This window comes from Falco rusticolus, chromosome Z (genome assembly GCF_015220075.1).
Source record: "Falco rusticolus isolate bFalRus1 chromosome Z, bFalRus1.pri, whole genome shotgun sequence".
Lineage (NCBI taxonomy): Eukaryota > Metazoa > Chordata > Aves > Falconiformes > Falconidae > Falco > Falco rusticolus.
In genome coordinates, this window is record NC_051210.1 from 22,782,953 (window position 1) to 22,803,745 (window position 20,793).

The window sequence follows — 20,793 nt, forward strand, 5'->3', positions numbered from 1 at the left end:
AAGTAACAGTAATTTTCTACTAACCTTTGCCAGGTCCACCAAAGTGTTGGCTTGATCGTTCAGTTTCCTTTGTTCCATTTTTACACTTCTTAATCTAAAAAGTGCAATTTTAAGTCAGATTTTTTTGGTGTATGTGTCATCTTAGCATTTCTAAAAAGCATGCACAAAACTTATAAGAGCAAATACTGCATGGACAATGCCTTGAGTACTTTGTGTAAAGTCAGAATTGGTTATGTGCCTGCTACAATGAGAAGCATGCTTCTTCAACACCGCAATAAAGAAAGAGCAAGGAAATGTGATGTCCTTGAGAATACCACTTGCCGTGGTCAAAGTTGAATTCAAAAAGGGAGGTAACAATTTATCCAGGCTATATGAAAGAAAGCCAAAACATTCCTCAAAGCCTCAGTATCGTGACAAGTAGATATAGGAAGAAACATAGAACAACTGATTTTTGTCATTAATGTTGTATCAATCAAGAATCTTCCCATGCCTACATGACTAGATACAGGTATTAGCCCTGTTCTGTCGGAAATGGACTGGGTTAGCAGGTGTTTGAACCTGATGGAAATACAGTGATAAGTGAGTTTCTCATTACTTTAAATAGAACTTCCATCTGACCAGCAGCTAAATAACCAACTTACTTGCCAATACATTTGATTTTCTTACATAATTGTGAATCTAAATATGATTACATTTTAAACTTACATTAGACATTCCTTTTCAATGCATGATTTAAATTACAACATTGAAAAACTATGAAGCAGCAACAAGGGTATGTTTTTCTCTTTCAAGCCTATCTGTCTGCATCATTATTAGTTATGTGCATTCTTTGAAAGATATATACATGACCCTTCTTACATGTTCCCTGAAACAAAGCCCATGTTTTTCAGGTTAACTACTAAAGGGGTGGTTTGTAGATGCAATGTTCACAAACAAGCGATTTCTCCCTTAAGTGCAAGTTATTTGTTCAACATTTCCCAACAGAGGAATACTTGGAATTCCAATGACTTTTCCTGTGGCTGTTCTAAGCAGGAAATAGCATTTTTCAAAACCAACATATCAGTTTTAAGCTATGTGTGATGAGATGCCATGCAGCCTACTAGCATGTAGGGCCAACCAAACCAACCATTTGGTTAGCTGTCAAATGAAAATAAGTTTGGCAGCATTTTGTGGCAGGTGGATTGCGAATGCATACACTGCCTGTTTTTCAGGGATGGTGTTACTTAGAAAACTAGTTTAAAGAAAGTCTTCTTGAAGATATTCCAAAATCAGGAAGTTTTTGTTCCTGCCTTTAGATACCAAGCATTTCCTTTTGTATCTAGTCTAACCACCATGAGAAAGTAAATTGTGAAGAGTGAAATAGCTTTTAACACACTTGGAATTAACTCTGTTAAGGTAGAAATCAATTGTTCACATAAAAATGACATGCTGGTGGCTTGTTACTGGAGCGTCATATGCTCTTCTTCCCCTAGAGACTTCCTTCAAACCACAACATAAATGCGGACTGCAAGAATGGTGCTTTCAGGGGCTATGAGCTGCAGCTATTCTGAAGTAAAAAGTATGGAGGTGTCTCCCAGGTATGGAGCTATATCATTACAGTCTCAGAACAGAATAATTACTCAAAGGTAAGCATGAAATAATTTGACTGAGGAATGATAACCCTAGTGTTTTGGTGCGCAACTCTCAAGTAATTTGCAGAATATGTGTTTTCTGCTTTTCTGAAGATTCACTGACTCATCTGTTTGCCAGTTAGTATTTGAATTTTAAAATTTCAAGAAATCCATTGTTATTGTAGCAACACAAGTACCAGTGACATCAACATGATAATGCCCCATGTTAATCAACTCAATACCTATCACAGACTGTAAAAATGTATCTCTAGGTAATGGCAAGTCTTTAGCTGCAGCAGCCAGATTTAACAAAAGCTGTCAGACTTTCATTCCTAAATTCATTAAGAGAAAATATGAAACATCTTGATTTTATGAACTTCACTTATCACAGCAAAAGATCATGATTCTGGATCGTGTTTCCATGGCAGCAATCAGACCACTGAAGTTCACAAATAAAGACTATTTATTGCATGCAGACAGTGGTAAATTCTGCAAATTTAGAAAGGAACAGCTTATACAACTTACTTCCGAGCTCTATTTTCATTTTGTTGAAATAAAAAGACAAAAGAAAAGAAACTGTAAAATATACTAAAACAACCAAATGAGCACAGTGGGCTCGATTCAGCAAGTGGAAAGTCCTAGGGAATTGCTACTTCTTTGAGGTGGAGTCTAACTCACATTCATGATGAAGAAACCTGTAATAGCTGCAAACCTTTCCATTAACTATTATCTGTAGATTTTCTTATTCATACAATACACAAAAGGCCTTTTAATAGTATCATTCAGAGTGATGATTTCACCTTCATCTTACTTGGTGTGCATGAGAAACAAAAAAGACCCAGACCAGCTGAAGGCAGTTTAGAGCTGTGACCGTGAGTTTGAGACTGCTACCATGATCTGCTCTGGCTTCTTGTATGAAACTGTCCCTGAAACTTCACTCTTTTTATTTCGGTCTTTAGTGAAATAGTTGGAAAGGTGAAAGGAGGGGAAACAATAAAAACCTAAGAATCCAGAAGGATAGAAATGAGCCGTATACTACCATGAGTCACTTGAGTAAAGTTCGAAGATGTAAAGGGAGAAAAAAATCATTTGCACTCATCTACTCCACTACAGCCAGGAGAAAGCAAACTGCTAGAGCAATGTTTTCACCCATGGCACATTCTTCAGCATATTGAGAAAATTATCCTTTTTTTTTCTTTTCTTCTTTTTATTACACACAAAAGTTTTGGGAATGGGATGCAAAGTGCTAAAGAACAGAGGGAAATGCATTATTAACATAGCTGTTCAAATTTTGGCTGGCACAGCTAGGAAAAAATTACTGCTGCCACCTTCTTCACCCCTGCTCATTAGTGAATTTTTAAGGCAGGTGCAGAGTAACACTTCCTATCCCGTGAAGCTCTTCTGGTCTTGACTGATATATAAAGCTGCAGATCGAGCCTGCTGTGCTTTTTAGATTCTTCTCTGAACATGTGCACGCACACAAACACACACAGACACACAAAATAAATAGCAAAGTTAAAATATTAAGGAATAACCTTTGCAATCAAGGATTCAAGTCCAGCAAAGGATGCACAGGACGTGCCATCCTCTATCCCAGAACCCCTGCCACTCCTCTCTGCCTCCCAATGTTTTAATCTAAGCAGGATGACCAAACTGGGAAAACATACTTCATATAATCACATAAAAATGCCTTAACTTTTGTCATCTTTATATTCCTTCAAGTATTTCTGCAATATCACAGTAACATTTAATCCTGCAATTTTGCTAAATACAATATAGTGATAAAGGTTTATAGACTACTTCATATCTTAAGCTTAGCTGCCCATTGCTTTAAAACATTGCTATGAAAGAGAGAAACAATGACTGTTAGCCTAGATTTATTAATAGGAAACATGATAACCTGACCTTTCCTTCCCATTTTTCCTTCAAGATGACACATAGGTTTCTTTTTTCATGATGGATGCTTCCCTTGCATCTCCCACAGGTTGGATCAGACACAGACCCACACTCAAAAGCTATCAAGACATCAGTTTGAAATTAAACTTACTCAGTTTATCTACATCTCCCCAGTATCTCGTGGGAACTAATTTCATAGACTGCACAAACAGCTGCCTCAGGCTGGATGGGGACGTCGAATATAGCAGACAAATAGTGGCATGGGTCCTGACTATTCTTCAAGAAGAATTTGTGGTTCCTGGGAACAGAAGTCTCTTTTTTTCTCCATGTAGTCTAAAGAAGGGTAACTGAATCATTGTGCAACTCTGCCGGTTTTGATGTACTTTATGGCAAATATGTATTATGAATTTTAGATAAATACTTATTGTCTGGCAGTACTGTAATTCAACTTAATCCTAACACTGGTTGCAGTTATCTGGCTTGTTTTCAATTCCTTAAGGTTTCAGTAGATGGGAAGAACCCATCTCAATCGCGCTAGAGGTGCTCAAAGGTCACACACAGACTGTTGGCATATACTCTCATTTTCTAGGATGGATGCCAGGGGTCATAACTGACATACCAACATTCAATTTTATGCACTAAGAATATGTGGTAGAGAGAGGCAACCAATGGCTGTTGGCCTGTACAATCACACTTGATGCATATTCTTTTCATTAAACACTACATACATACTCATAGGCTCTCTTATATCACATAATTATTTTATTTAATTAATTTAAATTATTAAAATAAATCTATTAATGCTTATACAAATTATATAAAAATGTATAAATTAATTTATTAAAACAACTACTACAAATGAAACTTTTTCATTTTCTTCTGTCTGTTGTAGCTTGTATCTTACTACCTGTAACAACAAAGGACAGTCTCAGTGGCAAAAGACAACAATAGTCTTACATAATTCAAGAAGTGTGGGAAACTTCTAAAAAAAAAGACAAAAAAAGTTTTATTTACCCCATACTGGACATACACAGCCAGTACACTTCTTAATTTTTCCACAAACAGGTAACAGAGTAAAACTACAGCTTTGCCTTAGAGAAAAATCAACCTCCAGAGCAATGTTCTATGAAGCAGGGGAGGTGGGGGGACAAGGGAGAGGGCAGGATGCAACACAGGGACTAAGAGTAACTATGCGGGAGAGGGAAACTAAGAGAGAGAAAACACCTGGAGAGGAAAACCACAGCAAAATAGTACTTACTGATGAATAGCTTGCAAGAATTTGCGTTGATGTTTCCTTACTTTCGCATGGTCTATCTTTTTAACCAGCTTTGTGTTTTTATAAATTAACCATGTTTCCCTGAGTACATTGGCCGCTGCATTTTTCACCTGTTTAATGAAAGAAAAACACCAGGCTGACAAAAGTACCATTGTGCCATGTTTTCTCTTTTCTGGTATAAACTCTTGCTGAAGCACTTAACAGCCTTGCGTAACTGTGGGAATTGGGTACATCAGGAACCTGCGGCACTGAGGGCAGAAAGCAATAAATGGACCAAGGGGACTGCTGAGCAATTTCTGTGTTACTTATAAATGTGACACTGGGACCAGCTCTCTTTGCATTGGGGAATAATTTGTCCCTCTTTAAACAGTTAGCACCATTTGGTGTTTATGGCAATATAAATTACAGTTAGGAAACACCAGTGCATTATCTGTATGATAATTAATTATATGTATTTAATAGGATCATAACATTTCTTTCATTCTTGTTTGATGATTGGTACCTCTTCTCTTAGCCATTTAACAGACTTTAAATTTCCAGAGCTGTTCGAACATACTTTCATTTTTCTTTGAATTTTTATTCTTGTTTATTTTTTACCGTTCTCTGAGAAGATAAAAAAAAAATTGTCAATTAATGTGGCCTGTGTTCTATTTCGTAACTGCTTTGAATTTTTTTTTTGAAATGAGGTTTTCCCTACATTGTTAAAGGTTAGAGTACCTACAGTTCCTTCTTAGGCCCTCTAAAATTTTCAAGAATGCTTGAAAACAACTGACAAAGAATTTCAATGCAAGGTTGATTAATGACAGAACAACTAGGTTACTTGCAAAGGAAAACTGTCCTTATTATTCGTCTTTATTTTCTCTCTCTCTGACTTTATATCATGCCAGTCACTGTAGTGTCGGAGCTAAGTCAATGTCTAGGTAAAGGCATCGCAGGAATGTCATGCAGTAGCTCTTCCCAGAAAGCGGTCCCCACCTTGTACCTGTAGAATTGTTGGAGAACGTTGGTTCTGACTTCAGTGGAAGCACAATCGCATTTTAGAGACCTCCACACAATCTCTACCCAGTGCTTGCATTTCCGCAAGGTATGGCTATCATCAAGCTGTGGGAAACCTCTCTAGTATCTGTGTAACTAATTTGTGACCTAACATGCATCTCAGATTTGTTTGCTTGTTTGCTCTTCATGTGATTTGAGTTTCATGGCTTTGAACCTACCAAAGCAGCACTTGGATACAGTATTAGACTGATATTTAGATTTAGATGAAGGATAACTAAATAAAGTAACCTTTAAAAGACACAAATGTACACTAGACTCAAAACCTGGCCAATGTTTACAAAACTTTTTTCCATCCTGAAAGACATTCTGAGCTCAGCTGTCAGATTAAACTAGAAAAGTGCCTGTGTTAGGAAGGAACAAATTGTTGTCTACGGTCTACTATCAACAAGACCTTAACTGACTATAATAGGAGTGTAGATATACAAGCTTAGATAGACATCTCAAGTCACCTTTTATAGCTTTATAAGAACTGCCTTCCCACTCATCCTTAGTCTTTCCCCACTCTGACTGCTTAGGGGAGGTACAACCTGTTAGTGGTGACCAGCACAGAGACGAGGGAGCCAGCACAACCATAGCGGTGTACTGATGTGTCCTGGACACCAGCGCATAGAGACGTGACATGGCTTTCCACAGCAGAGGACCTGTGGCAGCACACCACTGCGCAGAGCTGTACCGAGGCAGCCAACCTCCTTCCTTCTGGAGCAGAACCATGGCTTCCAGCTCAGGCATCAACATCCCTCTCCTCGTGTCAGCAAGGACAGGCTCTGCTGAGGTCCTGTGTAAGGACCTTCCCCCCCATACTGGCTCTTCTCAATATCGAAGAGTGAAGAAGTTGAGAGGATTGTGTAGCTCCTACTCATTTGCTTGTTCCCTCAACACTGACCTGTTTATTTCAATAAAGGATTTTTATTGCCTTGTTTGCTGCATTATTTCATTTTCCAAGATGTTATTACAATTTAAATTATATTTCATATGGACTTTTAAAAAATACATTTTATGAATTCCAATGATTTATAAAAAGGTTTTGAAATAATCTCTTCTAAAAATATTATCTACATAGATCTTCCAAGGCACTTCAGTACTGTGTGCCACTAAGTGATCCTCGTGTTGAGTACACAAAGCAATTAAAAAACCTGTCTCACTCAGAAACTATGAAAGTCTTTTTCTTAAGAATGTCCTTCATAGCTTTAAATTCTTGTGTATAACAGGCATTTCAACAATTTAGGTACAAAAATGTCATATGTTCTTCTCACGTGCTGCATGAAAGTTTTTGTAGTTTAATATAATAGTCTTTAGTTTCACAGCATTTAGCTGTTGGTTATATCAATTATCTTCCAGCTGTAAGGGCCCCTCATAGAAGAATATTCCAATCCTCCAAATCTGTTGAGAATTCATGGTTGCCTCAATTCAGAGAAAAGCTCAAGGCATTCGACTCCTTCTCCTTGCAAAATCACACCCGTGGAAAATGTTCAGTAGATCAGAGCAAGAGACTATTTAAAACAAATACAGAAATAAATTAACACACATTTCCTTTTCAGTTGCAAATATAAAGTGTGACTTACTCTTTTAGTTAGCTGGGTGTCCATCATGAAATTATGCACATGTTTTTCAGCTTTGGTAAGTTCTAACTTCCTTGCCACCACAGCTACCACCAGTGCAGTGCACCCAGCACCCTGAAAACAATAAAATAAACCCTCAAGATGTTACTGCTGCACTTTGCAGAGTTTTTAGCGGAAGTTTCTCCTTTGCTGTAGAAGTCTGACAGGCATCAGGTGATTCATCCCTGGTAAATAGAGTGAACACGTTACAGCTATTTCAGTTCAGAGTAATAGGAAAAGTTAGTAATTACAGGCTGGTAAACTGTCAAGGCGTCAAAATAATTAGTGAGCAGCAACATTTAAAAGTTCTGCTTTTTTTCTGCAGGGGCTGAAAATTTGAACACATCCCATTTCTAGTGCATAAACAAAGGGGGTGATCAAAACAACTTTTAAACTCCAGAATATTAGCAAATAAATGCAGAGTACCTGTTCTTAACTAGTGTCTCAAGGTTACAGCAAGTGCTAAAGAGGAAATAAGATTAGATTAGTATTTAGCATACAGAAAAAAAAGAAAAAAAATCTTAGGAGTTTCTGTAGGGCCTAAAAATAATAATAAGTTTAGTATTTAATCACTTTAGTATACTTCCCTGTTGTTCTCCAAGTCCTTCAATGATCTTTTCCTATAGTATTTCTTCTTGTCTTATTACCTTTTAAAACAGCACACATACACAAGAACATTTCTTCAAAACGTGGATGGAGAAAATACCAATTTTCTCATCTGTGCTGTGTGTATGTATGCATATGCATGTACATATACAGACACGCGTGTTCACATCAGGCCAAAGCCAGTATGTGCCTGTCCCTCTGAAACAACACTGCCTTTATCAGCATCACAAATTGAGACTCTTAGTGGCGGGGAGGAAAGAAAACCACGTAATGAGCAGGAGTGTCTATTATGCACATCTAGAGGTATAGCTTAGTTTACACTATTTATAAATTATGTTACCTTAGTCTTTTTCAAAAAAAAGCCCAAATCTTTACAAGTCCTTTCTAAAAAAACCCATTAAATAACAAAAATAACATAAAATCTAAAAAACCCCCATTAAATAAAAAGTAACATTAAAAACATTATATGAGGCTGTGTTTCTTGCAATTTCACCCAAATTGCACCTGTCAGTTACCCTCCAGTATAAAGCAATCTCCTGTTGCACACTGAAGCTTACATTTAATTTACATTTGCAAGGCTTTCTTCCACTCTTTCTGTATTTCTCCCATTAATTAATTCTCTCTCCACCCCCCACCTTCAATTGCCTTACTCTCTTCAGAAAAATCCAGAACAAATCTCTGAATCTAGCTTCCAAAATACAAATTCCATCAATAAACACATAAAGACTGCAAAATAAATTAACTCATTGAAAACTCTTATTCACATAGTGTTCTCAAAAAGATGAATCTGCTCTCTCTGCTTACCTACTGAGAGACCCAATGAATTTTGGAAGTGTCTCACATAAATTAATTCTCCATTTCCCTGGTATATTGTTCAAAAAAATACACCTGGTCCCTCACAAAACATCTAATTCTCTACAGTTAGTTCTCACCTATCAAAGGTCCTATCCCCAACAGCCCTCAACATTCCTTTGCATGAGTCCACTGTAATTTTGCTGCACTTCCCTCTTCTCTCCTGTCCTCAATACTAAAGCTTTCCAGTTTTGCTGTTCTTTCTCCCTCTGCTCTCCAGCCCTGTGTTGATAGAAGTTTGTGGAAATTTACTTAAAGCCTTGCACTCTCCATAACATGAATCAAAACGGGGCTACAAGTTCCTTTGCTTCTCCAGATCCTGCTGAGAGTTAAAAGGGAAGAAGACAGCCAATGCAGCCTAAGGCTAAGCACTTCAGATATCCTCCAAGCCTTCTGAGGACTGCTACGAAGGAGATGCTCTACCATATGCCCTACCTCCCCTGAAAACAGACAGCTTTCCTTTGGTCTCCTTCCTGCGAAGGAGGGAAGGAGGGAAGTGCTAATAGGCAGAAGACTTCTCTGAGGGCAAATAAACAAAGAAATGATGACCCCATACAATAACAAGAACACGAAGAGAAAAGCAGACAGCTTTTGGCTCAGTATGTCAGCATAGCTGGGGTCAGACATTGATTTAATGACATACCTTGAGTTCTGCCCGCTTACAGCAAGAACGCTAAAACGTAATGAGATTATTAATACAGACACCACTGGCACAGTGGCGCAAAACTGATACATAAGCCAAGTTACCAGGGGGGAGAAATATAGATCCCCTTCCACGCCCTCACAGAAAAGGCTAAATAAATGCTGACAGACAAAAGGAGTTGGTTTGAGCTGAAATTATTCCAGTCTTTGCAATTAACTTCCATGCTTTTTTTCAGAGTGGCACAGCAGTTATGAGGGCCAAACGCTGTGAAAACCAGTAGCTTTTATCTCACACAACAGACGCTGCCTGGAGCAGCAGAGGACTGTCACTGGCAAGCTATGACAACCACCTCTATGGTGTATATGCACTCCTGTCTTCCTTATCTCCAGGCCAGCTTACTGCAACAGCAATGTGTTCTAGATTCAGGTTATCCCTGTTGGCTTTGTGGGATCTGATGGGATCTCCAGTTGTGGGATCTGATGGGATCTCCAGATACAAAAAATGAGGTCTTTTAGCGTTTCTGCAAAAGAAGGAAGTATTATACTATCTGCATGTTTACATTTCACAGTACCTTGAAGGAAAACAAATTACGCTCATTCCTTAAACAACTAACAGCTTACAGAAATGAGACTGAAATTCCACTTGAAGTACATGATGATAATTAATATTTTATGTTACAGTGCTCTGCACTATTATATGGCTCCCCTAAAGATCTCAGCATCCGTAAGAATACTAACAAAGTGAGAATTATGCAAACTGCAGAAATGAAATAGAGGCAATACAGTTACTTTAAAATGGTAACATTGTAAGCATCATATTATGCCATGCATATCCTGATTCACATGAAAATCGGTAGGTCAGGTTTTTTTCTTATATCAATACTGCATAATGCAGCAGCCACTTCTTTATTAAAAAGACTTACACTAAGCAAAAGCACCATAATTATTTCAACTGCATGATGGGCCCTTTTGAGAATGAAATTCTAAACCCTCTTGTATTTCATTACCGCATTTTATAATTTCCAGCATTATTCTTTTTATCCTATTTTGAAGTAAATAATAAACTAAATCACTACTTCAAGTTCTTGCTTAACTGCCAGGGTAATGATATCTACATCCTGGTTTTGGCTGGGATAGAGTTAATTTTCTTTTTAGTAGCTGGTACAGTGCTGTGTTTTGGACTTGGTATGAGAATAATGTTGGTAACACACTGATGTTTGAGTTGTTGCTAAGTTGTGCTTACTCTAAATCAAGGACTTTTCAGTTTCCCGTGCTCTGCCAGTGAGCAGGTGCACAAGAAGCCAGGAGGGAGCAGAGCCAGGACAGCTGCCTGAACTAGCCAAGGGGATATTCCATACCATAGAATGTCATGTTCAGTATATAAACTGGGGGGAGTTGGCCAGAAGCTGCTAATCACTGCTCAGGGGCAGGCTGGGCATCTGTCAGTGCGTGGTGAGCAATTGTATTGTGCACCACCTTTTTTTTCTTTTTACCTTGGGTTTTATCTCTCTCTCTCCCTCCACTCTTCATTACAATTATTATTGTTATTTCAATTATTAAACTGTTCTTATCTCAACCCACAGCTTTTAACTTCTTCCAGTTCTCCTCCCCATGCCACTGGAGGGTGGAGCGGGAAATGAGCAAGTAGTTGTGTGGTACTTAGTTGCCAGCTGGGGTTAAAACACGACAATATAATGCAAAGAAAATGAAAAAGGCAGGAATGTATATGTTTTCAAGTATCAAGGCAGTAATTAATTCTATTTGGAATTTGCACTCCTCGGTCAGCCCCCTGTCCACCTCTTGCATTACAGAGTTATTGTAGTGTATTTTGGCTTGGAAAGCAGCCTGATTTTAAAGGCACTTATGACTTCCAGTATGTCAAAATTTGAGGAAAAAAAGAGAATGAAAGAGTATTCACAACGTTCCCTCATCAGTCCACTGCAGCTTTAGCTAGAGAGAGAGAAAGACAGGTATGAAAGCCACCAACCTCCACCCTATTGAATAGTCCATTCAAGGTGTGGATACAGTCAAAGATGGAAAAGCAAATGTCATATTTCAATGAATTAAAAAATTACCAGTTTGTGCTAGTTAGCAAATGTTCATAACTATGTACATCAGAACCTAAAGGTTTCACAAGAAAGGGGAAAAGTGGCTAATGAATTTAATTAATTTATGCTGACTATTCAGATTTTCAGTTGATTTCAGGTAAACTGGGAAAACAGACAATTCTGCTTTCACAGTTTCTCAAGGTTACATAATTCTTTTTCTATCCAGAAAAGTTTGGTGTGTTCACATGAAATGAAGCATTAAACAGTTATAAGCTCTGCGGACAGTTCAGACGCAAAAAAGCTGACCTACTTCAATTTTTCTGTTTTCCAGAAAGCATGTACAGGCTGAACAAACTTACCTACTAAACCGGGAGAAGCCCTTAAAGATCAGAGATTTAAAAATAGGCTTCTCTAAAACAAGACAAGGACTCTGCTGATTAGCTCAGCAATGCCTATTTCCTATTTGCAAAGACGTGAAGATGAAGCACATAAATCTTATCCTGAATGCACAGTATTTCTTGCTTGATATGATGTGTGTATTAGTCTGCAGTAAAAGTAAAAAGTCTGCAAACAAACATATGACACATCCTCAGTCTTTTAAATGGGCAAAGCAACAAACACTGGACTGTACAGTGGCATCAGATCTCTGATGGTGAGGTAAAAATTGCATTTGTGAGCAGTACAGTCTTGAAGTGTAAGGTTTACAGCCATTTACACTGGACAGAACTTCCCTTAACTGTTTAGCTGGTGTCCTGTATGAAAACACTCTGATGTATCTGCAAACAACTTTAGGACATTCCTCATATCTTTAATTCTAAACATGCTGCTCCTGTTCAGGACAAAGAATCACACCTTAAGTGCAAATGCTCACGCATGTAAGCAATAGTCCATGGAAGCCTTCCTTCGGTACCCTCTTTGATGTAGTCTCTGAGTTTCCCTGGTAGATATAAGTGTATGTGGGTATTTGAATCACACATGTATGTGGGTACTTGTTAAACACTAGTAGGCTAATTATTTTCTCTGTTATACAAGCCTAAACAATGACCGATATTAGAAAAATGAATGGATGAATGGACTAAGTTGAGTGAAAAGATAAAACGGCTTTTTGACATCAAAGCCACACTATTTAAAAACAGCCAGAGAAGAAAGGTTAAATTCATTGTATTTTAAGTTATACTTTAAAGTTAGCAACCAAACAAAATGTTTAAACATACACTCCAGAACAAAATAACTATTACTTGGTGTTATCTTTCCCTTTACCCTTAGGCACCATAAACTGCAACTTTCCCTACCTGTCTGCACAGTGTCTCTTCTTGGCACTTAGTTCTGCACTATTGCAAGCTTCCTTTCATCGACTTTAACAAAGCAATGAAAGCTTTTAGCGGTATCAGAGATTGGTGCAAAGGTGATTTTCTTTGCCTGTCATTTTTACTATGTCACTCTGCTTTGCATCCATCTATTCCCTTCTTTGTGGCATTACATATAGAATATTTTCTCTCAGTTGCAGTATTTTATGACTTCAGGCTCTTCCATCTCATGGGTTCAAGCTCTTCTATGCCAAAAAAGTATCATAGAACTACAGAATCACAGAAGCATTTAGGTTGGATAAGACCTTTAAGATCAAGTCCAACCATTAAGCCTGGACTGACAAGTCCATCACTAAACCATGTCCCTAAGTGCCACATCTACATGTTTTTTAAACACCTCCAGGGATGGTGATTCCTTTGCATCTTCTCTTGACTGAGGAAAAGCTCTCTGGAAACATGTACTAAACTAATTTATAGTTTTCTTTCAAATTCTTCCCCTTTAGGATATTACTTACTACAAAGCATAGCAAAACCAGTGAAGGTACTTAAGATTCTGGTGTGCCAAGATCACTTGTTTTGATCCTACCTAATGCCTCCTTGTTCCCCACTCTCTGAGCTATATGTAGATGGCCAACTCTTCAGGAATGTCACACTATATATTTCTACTCTCTTTATACAGCACTAGTATCAATAGGATCAGGTGTTAAGAGTCCTGAAGTGCTACAGGAATATAAGTAACAATAAATATAGATGGTAGGTCTGTACTAACCAATGATACTGTGCAGATCACAGTACTAGACCCGACTCTGCCTTTTTTCTCCTCCAACCCTTCCTGTGGCTACGCATCAATATACTTACTACATACTAATACCCGCTGAGATGCCTTTAACAGTCTAATCCCAGCCCTCTGTCCTCTTCACCAATGCAGCCCACCCTGAGCCTTCTGCTGTTATCACCAGAATCACCAGAAGAAATCCGACTAACATAAAGCTACCACAGAGAATTTTACATAATGGTAAACCACAGCAGATATAGCCATGGTAGCTAGGTAAGAAAGCTGGTGTTGCCCAGCGTATCTGATGAGGGTGAGGCTATGAAGTTTGAATCAAGACCATGCCTTTCCTACTAAATGCTAAGGCTGAGGGTTCCCACTGGTGCAACACACACTGACTGCAAAACTGCAGGGTCAGGCTTCAGTGAAGCCTGGCATTTAGCTCCATCATTCTGGTAAAGGTCCAGTTTCAATGATAATCAAATAGAGGTGCTTGCAACTCTTTAACTAAAGTTATCTAAGGCAAAGAATGGTTAGCCCTGGCTGATACGCTGCACTGTAATCAGCACTAGGTCCGCAGAGAAGTCCTGTACTCCTCTAAGTAAACAGCTCTGGCATTTCCACTTGGTTCTTTCTTCGGCAAGGTTCCAAAACACCTTTAAAGGTCAACAATGAATTAAGCTATTTCTGCACCTGCCTGGAGGTCATACATGTACCTGGGGGGGTACTACTGGTGACAAAGGAAGCAACACTGTGTATCAGTGTCTCAGCTGAAAGTCGCCTGGCAGCTTTGGTTTACTGGACTGGAAGTGAAATGCAGTCTTTAGTGCTGTAGTTGTCACAAAAATGTCCTGCTATACTTGCCTGTAGCTGAAAGAAGGCTGTTGCCACATTTCTTGCTCACTTCCCTTGGGATCCACTGAGGGAGAGAGAAGGTCCGCTTTGCAGACATATGGTTCTGGTGGGAAATTTAGCTCTGCACCAGAAGGGCACAGCATTCCTCCTGCTGCTCTGCATAAAATGAAAATCCTGTAAGAATTTAAACAGGTATTTTGTTCATTAGGCTCTCTAGAAGGTGGACTTACAGGACCACCAGGGGAGGGGGAGGAAAAAAAATAAATCTTGCTTGAAGTAAAAAAAACCCTCACCAAAACAAGCAATGCAAAAGTTGAGGGAGGAATCCATCCACGAGACAAACAGAGGCTGGGGAAATGGTGGTGTGTCAATGTGGCTTTGCATTTGTCATTGCTTACTGGGAGAGATGTGTAACCTCGCAACACTGAAACAAAACAGGGTGAGTAACAGGACAACAACTATGCCATCTCAGGCAAAAAGCTACCCTAAAATAGTTTTGCATTATTTATACTTTCATATATTCAATATATGCTTGGCTACGGTTGTCTTCAGTGGAGTTCAGTGGAGTCTTCAGTGGAGTACTGTGTCTGTACCACAGTTAGAATTTTATTGCATATATATATATATATGTATATATATTGCTTCTAATCTATCTATCTATCTATCTATATTGCTTCTAATCTATACAACAGCAGATGAGAAGATTCCTTTACTTCTAATTAGTCCATAAGGTTTTTAGCAATGTTGCAAAAATGAAAATTACTAAGAGCACTGAATGTAATATACAAATATGAAATTGGTTATATACTCTCAGGCACAGTAATAGGTAGTTGTAGTGGAGGTGAAGTAAACTTAATTCTTGAGTAATGCAAGCTGGGTACTAGGGAAGGCTTCTGGGAGAGCACAGAAAACGATTTACAAATGAAGACAATCTCTCTTCTACAGGGGAACCTATAAATGATAGTAGTGTTAACTCAGAGAAGCCCAAGAATTTAATGCACCTTGGTGGCTGGGCTTCTGGAAAACTATCAGTGGTTGTAACAGCTAGAACCCCCCTGGAGATCAACAGTTTCTGCCAATGTGCAAAAAAACTTTTGCTGTGAGAGGAGGTGAGATCTGATTTCACTAACCAAGGAGGTCCAAGCCTACAAGGCTGAGGGGAAATGTTACTTTAGTAATTCAAGATGAAAGCTACCGATGATGTTCTTGTCCAACACTTGTGTTGTAAATACAAAAGTTCCATGAGAATATGTGTAAAAGTGTATTAAAATTGCTGTATTCAATCTAAAGTTATTACATCTGGTTTTTTTGGGGTTTTTTGTTTTTTTAAAAAAAGCAGAAGTTTTGCTGTAACAGTTGTCAGTAATGGTCATATCTCTGTCAAAAAAGTTATCACACGACTATTGCTGTTCATTCCAGCCAGTAACTGCCCTTCAACTTGCTGAAATGCATCTGTAACTCCCAGCTAGACCTAAGTGGGAAACAGTTCCCCTGTCCTCTGATGCTTCAAAAACTTCCCTGCTCTACTGGTATGAACTGAAGACCTTCCCAAGGGAGGCTTTTTTCTTAATTTTTCTAATGCTAAAAAGAGGGTTACACCTGCCAGGAGATTCCAGTTACTCAAATTGAGGTAGAGCCTCTGCCATTCTCTCACATTTCAGATCGCTGCCCTAAGCACCACTACTTCATGGACCATTCTCTGGAGCTTCCCAACTTGATTTTGATAATTTATTTGTCTTTACATTAGAAATTTCACCCCAACAAGCGACCGCCATAAAATAATCCCAAAATGTGCTCCTTCTGAAAGTTTCCATTTTGGCAATCTGGTGTGCTGGAACAACAATAGTAGAGGAGCTGAAGAATTTCTGAGAAGCCCAGCTTCTAACAGTTTCAACTCTTAATAATTCAAGCATCATTAACTGCCTTCTTCATACTACATCTCTGCTTGATACACTGTCCAGTTACATTGTATTGTGGTAGAAGGAATAAACACAATCTGTTATGAATCCTGATGCCACTTATTATTGAATTCTCAGAACCAGCTGAATTAAATTCTACCATATATCTGAGACATGGACCCAAATGCTGCCAATTTGCATGAAAAGCTTTTCAGATTTTCCTGTACCCTCAGGGAAGTAAAAATTGCGCTGTGTTCTAGATTTGTGAAATTCCTCTGGTAAGCTTCTTATTCACAAAACTATTTACCACATTACTCTGACCTTTTACCGCCAGATATTAGAAATGATAGAAATATTATAGATTCTTGATCAATATGCAAAATGTTCTAGGTAAACCTTTAAACAGGAATACAATCTATTATTCTTTTACTGTTATTACAAAAAAATGAGTTGCTTCTGCCAGTCAACCATACCTATCTGCCCACAAAGCAGCCTATTAAACACACCTTTTCAGCTCTTTGAGTGTAATTCAAAATACATTTCTGTGTTTCATAAACAATTACATGTTTCTGCAACTCTTTACTTTTTCTTACAATGTAGTAACTATGTGCAGACTTCCACAAGGACATTAAAAGCGGCAGCATGACAAGCTTTAAAATCAGATCTGATTCATTTTTGATTCATGATTTAGAACTAAGAAAACTACTATCCCTAAGGCCATATTGTACCCATTGACTGCATCGTGACCACGCCAAAAATTCAGCTACATGAGTGGTGTTCAAATCCTGTAGTTAAAAGGTGCTACTTAAAACATTTCCAAGAGCAACATCTAATCTTGTCCACATGTAAATTTAAGAAAACTTCCCTAATTTATTTGGTTCTTCCATCGGCTTAATGATCTCTTTGGAGTTCATTTCAATAACAGAAGCATTTAAGCAGCACTTTCAGCATTAGAGGCAGACACTGAAATAACAGCTATTTAATTTAAAGCAATTTTCATACAAGCTATAGGCAACCATCCTGTGCATCACATGACAGGACAACTACAATCATCCATTTTATTGTAGCAACATAGGTTTGACCTGCTAGTTCTGCATGTCTGCTTCTAACTGTTGGCAGTTGGTTCTGCAGAAGATTCTGCATCCTCAGCTTTGCATCATATAATAAATGCACTAGTTCATCACATAATGCTGGATGTAAAAGGAAAAGACTCCTCAAACCTTGCAACAGAACCTTGCATTTGGAATTGGAAGAATGGATTGCCATTATTTTGTCTTGCATAGGTACACAAGCTTATAAAGATCTGTAAAAGTTATCTACCCCACAGTCAGTAATTATGCATCTTCCGTATCTTCCTCACACCTGTCCCCTCCTTCTACTTCCACTAATTTCTACTTCTCTTCTTTAAATTATTGCTAACTTTATTATACTCCTCATAAAGCAAGGAAAATTTGGCAAATGACTCCAAGGCCCTAACTCCAAAAAGCCATTAAGGAGGTGAAATTGCTGCCTGTGTATGCAGTTCCAGTTAGCACCACAGAAACAGAAGTGCTCCACCTGCAGCTGGGCTCAGCCTGCTGACCAGGATCTGAGAGATCTGCGGGGGTGTGCACTGAAAACCATGGATGGCACCTTCAGTGGGCAGACAAACCGCGTGGCATGGTGAAGATACCACAGGCCTCCCCATCTCCTCTATATCCTCTTCTGATAACAGTGACAGCACTCATATTTCTATCCACCCATCGTGCTCTTGCAGACCTACCTGATGTATACCGAGGGCAGAGGACACACTTGCTATCAAATTCATATATATATATATATACACACACCGATACACACACACACACACACACATACATATCCACCTGGCCCATAGTCTGCTGCTGCTGCCCAGTGAACTCTCATTGGAAAAAGATTGATAGGTAATTGAGATACCAGGTTCAGATTCACTTACTTGGCATGAACTATACCATGCTGTGTCAGTATTTTCATTAAAGTTGCACATATTTAAGTGCTTTCCAGGATCAAAAAGTAAATTTTTCAGTATGACAGTACACATTTTTTCACTATTTTCCTTCTTTGTTCACTTTGTTTCTTACTTTATTTTTTAATACATGAATCAGATTTCCTTGCTGGCTTACTCTTAACGATTCTCAAGGCATTTTTCCTTTTTGGTATAACGTGAATAAATGTAAAAATATTCCTATTTTCCAGCAGTGTGAATATGCACAATTTAAAAGACGTTGCTTGAGCCAGTACCTCAAATGTGCAGTTTCAACAGCCAGCATAACTCGGTGCCACCAGTAGACTGCACGAAGTTTACTTCCCAGGCTGGAGCACAGCACAGGCTTCAGCCTGAGCTGTCCAATTTCCACCGCACAAAAACCAATTCCTGAAGAAGAAGTGGGAGGACAGCCAGGGCACCTGTGCTCTCCCTTCATTGGGGTCAAGACACCAAAGGAGCCCTCCACAGGCTGCCAGTTATGCAAAGCCAATACCAACTCTTCCGTGGTCTGTGTAACTACTCTTGTATTCACAAGTATTTCTGTTTATTCTCCCTTCCACTCCTTTTAACAGGGACCTTATTCAAAAGCAAAACCTCAGTGGTATTTGGTATTGGTCACACTAATCCAACAATGTATTTGCTACTTCAGATGCTAAGTAATTACATTTTCCCTTTTAAAGTCACATACATGGTTTCATTTCATTTGTTACACTCAATCAAAAATTATCCTGGTGTATCTTCTAATTAGACCATCACCTCTATTGAAATAAAAATCAGTAAGTCTGTTCTTTTAGGATCTCAATCTTATCTTTAGCACAACAAACACTAATTAGTTACTGTACAAGTTTCAGAAGAGTAGCTGGTTTTAAAGATTTTTATTCAAGACCTATAGTTTTTTGGTATTGCAGGTCAGGCTGGAAGATAGGTCATTATTATGTTCAGTATTTCATACTTTGTATCTTTCAGGCCCTTCATTAAAAAAAAAAAAAGAAAAGAAATAAAAGAGTAATTTCAACATTTGACTTTCTCCCATTGCTATCTAATTTTTTTCTAAAAGTTAACATTTGTCAAAGTCATATTGATGATGTCCTTAAAAATGTAACTGGAAGTCAGACTTTAAGTATTGTTTTACCTGTCATCACACACTAGCCACCTGGCTTGTTTTTTGGTTAAGAATGCTTTCTGTCTCTGGAGGTATTTATGCCAAACTTATTACCATGAGATTCTGATTGAAGCCTTTGTGCTTCCAAAGCAGCTGCAGAATTTTTAATCATAAAAAAACAATCAAAGACATGAAGGTGAGTATCATCCATACATTTCATAAGTCTAATTTTCAATGTAATCTTGTCCTAGTTGTGAAAAAAAAAATGCTATGTGTGCAAATGATATATATTTTATATAATTTATATATTTATATCATAAAGTACTTTAGTTTTTCACCAAAGCAATGGAAAAAATTGCAATAAATAATTTTACATCTTAATCCAAACAGTGCTTTCATAAGCAAAATGACAAATGTCTCATAATTTCAGCTTCTGTGTGGTTCATTCACAGCTGTATAGAATAACATTTGCAATAATCTGGACTCCGTTTTTCTGATATTATTTTTACCTTTTTTTAATCATAACAAAATCATAAGCCTACCCACAGCTATTCAAAATAAGTCCATGTTATTAGTGAATTGATTTCTTTCTGACAGCACAAAAATCTAACAAAAGTTTTCATGATGAAGAAATTGTTTTCTTTATACAGCTATGCTATTAGACTTATAAAAAATAGAGTAGAAAATCCTGCTCAAGCAAAATGCTTTAGGAGATTAGCCACAAAGGATAGATGCTACTATCCTTTGCACTAGCATAAATGCAACATCAGTGTGAAGTCCGTAGATTATTAGTATTGATACTAGTATTCTCACTGCACTTCTGCAGGGCTTTTAAGTTCTTAGATTTCTGTTAGAATAAGTTTTTTTGTAATGAAATGCTGAAAAGTGTTGAAGAATTTGAGTGAACAAAATGATCTGATACCTGCATCTTCAAGTATTTGCTTCTTATTTATAAACAGTGCCTGGGAAGAATAAAAGTGTTATAACAGGGTTCTGTCCCTACTCTGCATATCCACATGGCAATATCTACTGCTTGCCCTCCTTTTCCCCTAATGAATTTATGACCACATTTTATTCTCTCTGGCATCAAAATCCAGCTCAGAAAGAGGCGCAAAGGCAAATACCCCAGAAGATGGCAGATTTGAGCTTAGCCAACAGCCTTTAAAAAAGCCTTCTGAGGCATTCCTCTGCTTTCAGCCTGTACCTTCCAACTACATCGCAAACTCTGCTTTTAAGGAGACATGCATTTGCCATCACCAGCAAAATGTGC

At 38.1% G+C, this 20,793-nt stretch overlaps 1 protein-coding gene across 1 annotated transcript in view; it reads right to left on the bottom strand.

Moving 5' to 3' along the window:
• The window catches only part of KCNN2 (potassium calcium-activated channel subfamily N member 2), a 106,352-nt gene that overhangs the window by 36,122 nt on the left and 49,437 nt on the right, over positions 1–20,793 (bottom strand). The window contains exons 5-7 of the mRNA XM_037373834.1: positions 7,401–7,511; positions 4,765–4,892; positions 25–94 (exon numbers count right to left, since the gene is read on the bottom strand). Of these exons, the coding sequence (XP_037229731.1) occupies positions 25–94; positions 4,765–4,892; positions 7,401–7,511 (309 nt within the window). The remainder of the gene's footprint in view (positions 1–24; positions 95–4,764; positions 4,893–7,400; positions 7,512–20,793) is intronic.